Genomic DNA, 2,929 nt, shown 5'->3' on the forward strand with positions numbered 1-2,929 from the left:
ACCAAAAGAGAAACAAGGAGTAGCACAAAGAGAAAAAGAAGTCACATGATAAATATTTCTAAATGATAACGATTTTCTTTTTGGTCCTTCCTAAGAGTTGTTGTCCTTTTTGCCTTTTTGGTGACGCCAACCCACAACCTCATGATTGAAGACCGGAAATGCTTACCATCTCCATCTGTTGATTGATTTCTCAAATGATCACATATTTTTGAAATAATCGCAGCTAGTTGATTGATCATATGAGAAATCACTCCGATGCCTTCCATAGCTCACAAGTACCATGAACCAAAGAGAAACAAGGAGTAACACATAGGAAAAGAAGAAGAAAATCACACGATAAATATTTTTTAAAATTAATGGTTGGTGTGTTTTTTCTTAGAGAAAAATCACATCAACAAACTACTAACAAAACAAACTCCTATTAAGAAAAATGAAAAGACAAAACAAATAGTATCTCATGTTCTTCTAGTTTTTTTCGTTCTTTTTTCCTCCCTCCCTTCAATTTTGATCAAAGTGAAGAAGTTGACCACAACATTTGGGGCAATCATCAACTTCTTTTGGCACCATGAAATACATCAAACAAGTCTTGCAACCACCCACCACTAGTACTGGTCCTGGTCCTAGTGGTGCATTCTTTCCAATTGCATTAGTAATTATAGGAAGTTGGGGTTCTCTTGATGATGAAAATGCTGACTCTTCTGATGAAGATCCTTCACTATCATATGAGTTATCATCTTCTTCTTCTTCTGAGTAGTACAAATTGTCATTACCATACACATGTTCACCAACATTTGTCCTTGGATCTTCCTTAGCTTTCATCCCTGTCCTCCAATTAATATAATAAATTTCCCCTGTCTGCCCAACACACAAACAACGGCAGGTCAGAATTTTCAACAAGGAGATTCAAAATATAAAAAAATTAAATACACGAAGATGATAAGGAGATTCAACATTTGTTACGTATGCATAAAAATTAACCTTGATCTTATATATACAACGTAATTTTCAGGCAAAGAGTTCAAATGACCCCTTTCTCTCCCTTGTTCGCACATGACCACAAATGTCGGGGAAGTCAAAGATTTTCAGCAAGGAAATTCAAAATATAAAAAAATAAACACACGAAAAAATTAAGAAAATTCATCATGTGCTATATGCATTAGAAAAATATTGATTTTATATATACCGTGTAATTTTCCGGCACAGGTAGTTAACTAGTTCAAATGATCCCTCCTGCCCCTAGTTACGCTCCTAGTTTTACCCATGCCCACAAATTCAAGAAATCCACACATAATTCAAACATAAACGAAAATGACTAATGCAAGAAAGAAAGTAAAGTAGGCATTTCTTTCTATTTGTCTAAGTTTTAATGAATGAAGTTATTCGATATCAGTTAAAAAGATAGTGCAAGCTAATTCAAACACTATGATTTTTGTTTGTAAAAAGAGAGTGAACTACACCAATTTGTAAAATTTTCCATATAATGTCAAGAGAAAATTAAATGCATGTTTTAGCTATTTTTTCAATATTAGTTAGTTGTACTGCAAAAAATTATGAGAAATTGAGAACCAAGAGAAGTTGTCCCATTTTGCCTCTATAAGGACATGTGGAAATAATCAACAATTTCAGAATGAGGAGGAATTCCATTTGTAATTAATTTTCACTCCTTTTGTTTGTCTGTGGATAGAGGAAAATATTAAATGAAAGAAACCCAAAAATAACAAACTGACCAAACGTGAAACACAGCAAGTTAAAGTGGAGTAATGCTAAGTAATAATTATAATGAAATCCAAGATCTGGACCTTTAAGGTTATGAAAGCAATAAATGTCAAGAAAAAGACAGAAAAAATAATAAATACAAATGATTGTAATACCCCCAAAAAATTATTACGTACCTGCAAATCAAGGCATTGTTCCCAATGGTAAGGAAGAGAAATCTCAGAATTGAGTTCTAAAGTAGCATCATCTGAAGGGTTATTGTTATTATTGTTGTTGTAGGCATGATGATTTTCCAAAGAATCAGAAAATCGATCTGTCAGGGCGGCACCAGCAGCACTGTTGCTGGTGCTGCCCTGACGATGATTATTAAGAGAACAATTTTGGAGAGATCTCTCCAAAGAAGCTGTAATAGTAGCCATGTTTGGACCCGTCGCCATTCTTGTTACAAAAATCACTTAGTAATAAAAATTCTCAAAACAAATAATTATATATATAGCTATATGATTTTAGGAATACTTTTTAAAAATTTTGTGATGAATGCTACAGTAGTAATATAGTTGGAATTTGATAGAGAAGAACGAGAAGAGAAGAAGAGAAAAGAGGGAAGGAGAGACCAAAGAGAGTGGGAATCTTTTTTCTTTGAAAGAAAGGGCCAGTGTAGTACAACTACCCCCACCTGATGATAGGACCAGTTTTTTGCTCTATCTTTTCCTATTCCCACGCACTTATGCATTCTACAAAAATAACCAACCCAAGTTTACTAAAATCTCTCACTCACCACATGCATCTCACATGACCCAAAGATTAATTTCACTACAACTTTTTCTCTTTTTTCATTTGAGCTTATTTTTATCTACTGTATCATTATTTGGACTTTTGTGGGAATACACAGGATATATTGTTGTTGTTGAATCTTTGATGGGGTTTCCATTCTCTCTTTCTTCTCTTAACGTTTTTTTTTCACTTTCAACGATCACTGTCTGACCGGCCGAAATAGGTGAAGCCACACCCCCTCCCTCCCTCACTCTTCTTCTTCTCTCTCTCTCTCCCCCCCTAAGTTCGCTACCCCCTATAGTTCATTTTGTCATCGCGCCTCTGTCATCTTCGGCGGAGCTAGGGTTTTTGCTGGCTCGACTCCGACGACGGTGGAAGGGTGAAGACTGGTCTGAACCGGTTTAATATAGGAGGTAAGACGTCCATGGGAGACCAGCTC

At 35.4% G+C, this 2,929-nt stretch overlaps 1 protein-coding gene across 1 annotated transcript; it reads right to left on the minus strand.

Annotated features, from left to right (window-relative positions):
* Positions 1–329: 329 nt before the first annotated feature.
* LOC107876241 lies at positions 330–2,541 on the minus strand. The gene is made up of 2 exons (XM_016723214.2): positions 1,893–2,541; positions 330–855 (listed from the first exon to the last, which is right to left on the minus strand). The coding sequence occupies exons 1-2, from the start codon at positions 2,151–2,153 to the stop codon at positions 499–501; spliced, it is 618 nt and encodes a 205-aa protein (XP_016578700.1). The 5' UTR covers positions 2,154–2,541; the 3' UTR covers positions 330–498.
* Positions 2,542–2,929: the final 388 nt, after the last annotated feature.

Source organism: Capsicum annuum, chromosome 1, assembly GCF_002878395.1.
Source record: "Capsicum annuum cultivar UCD-10X-F1 chromosome 1, UCD10Xv1.1, whole genome shotgun sequence".
NCBI classification, from domain to species: Eukaryota; Viridiplantae; Streptophyta; class Magnoliopsida; order Solanales; family Solanaceae; genus Capsicum; species Capsicum annuum.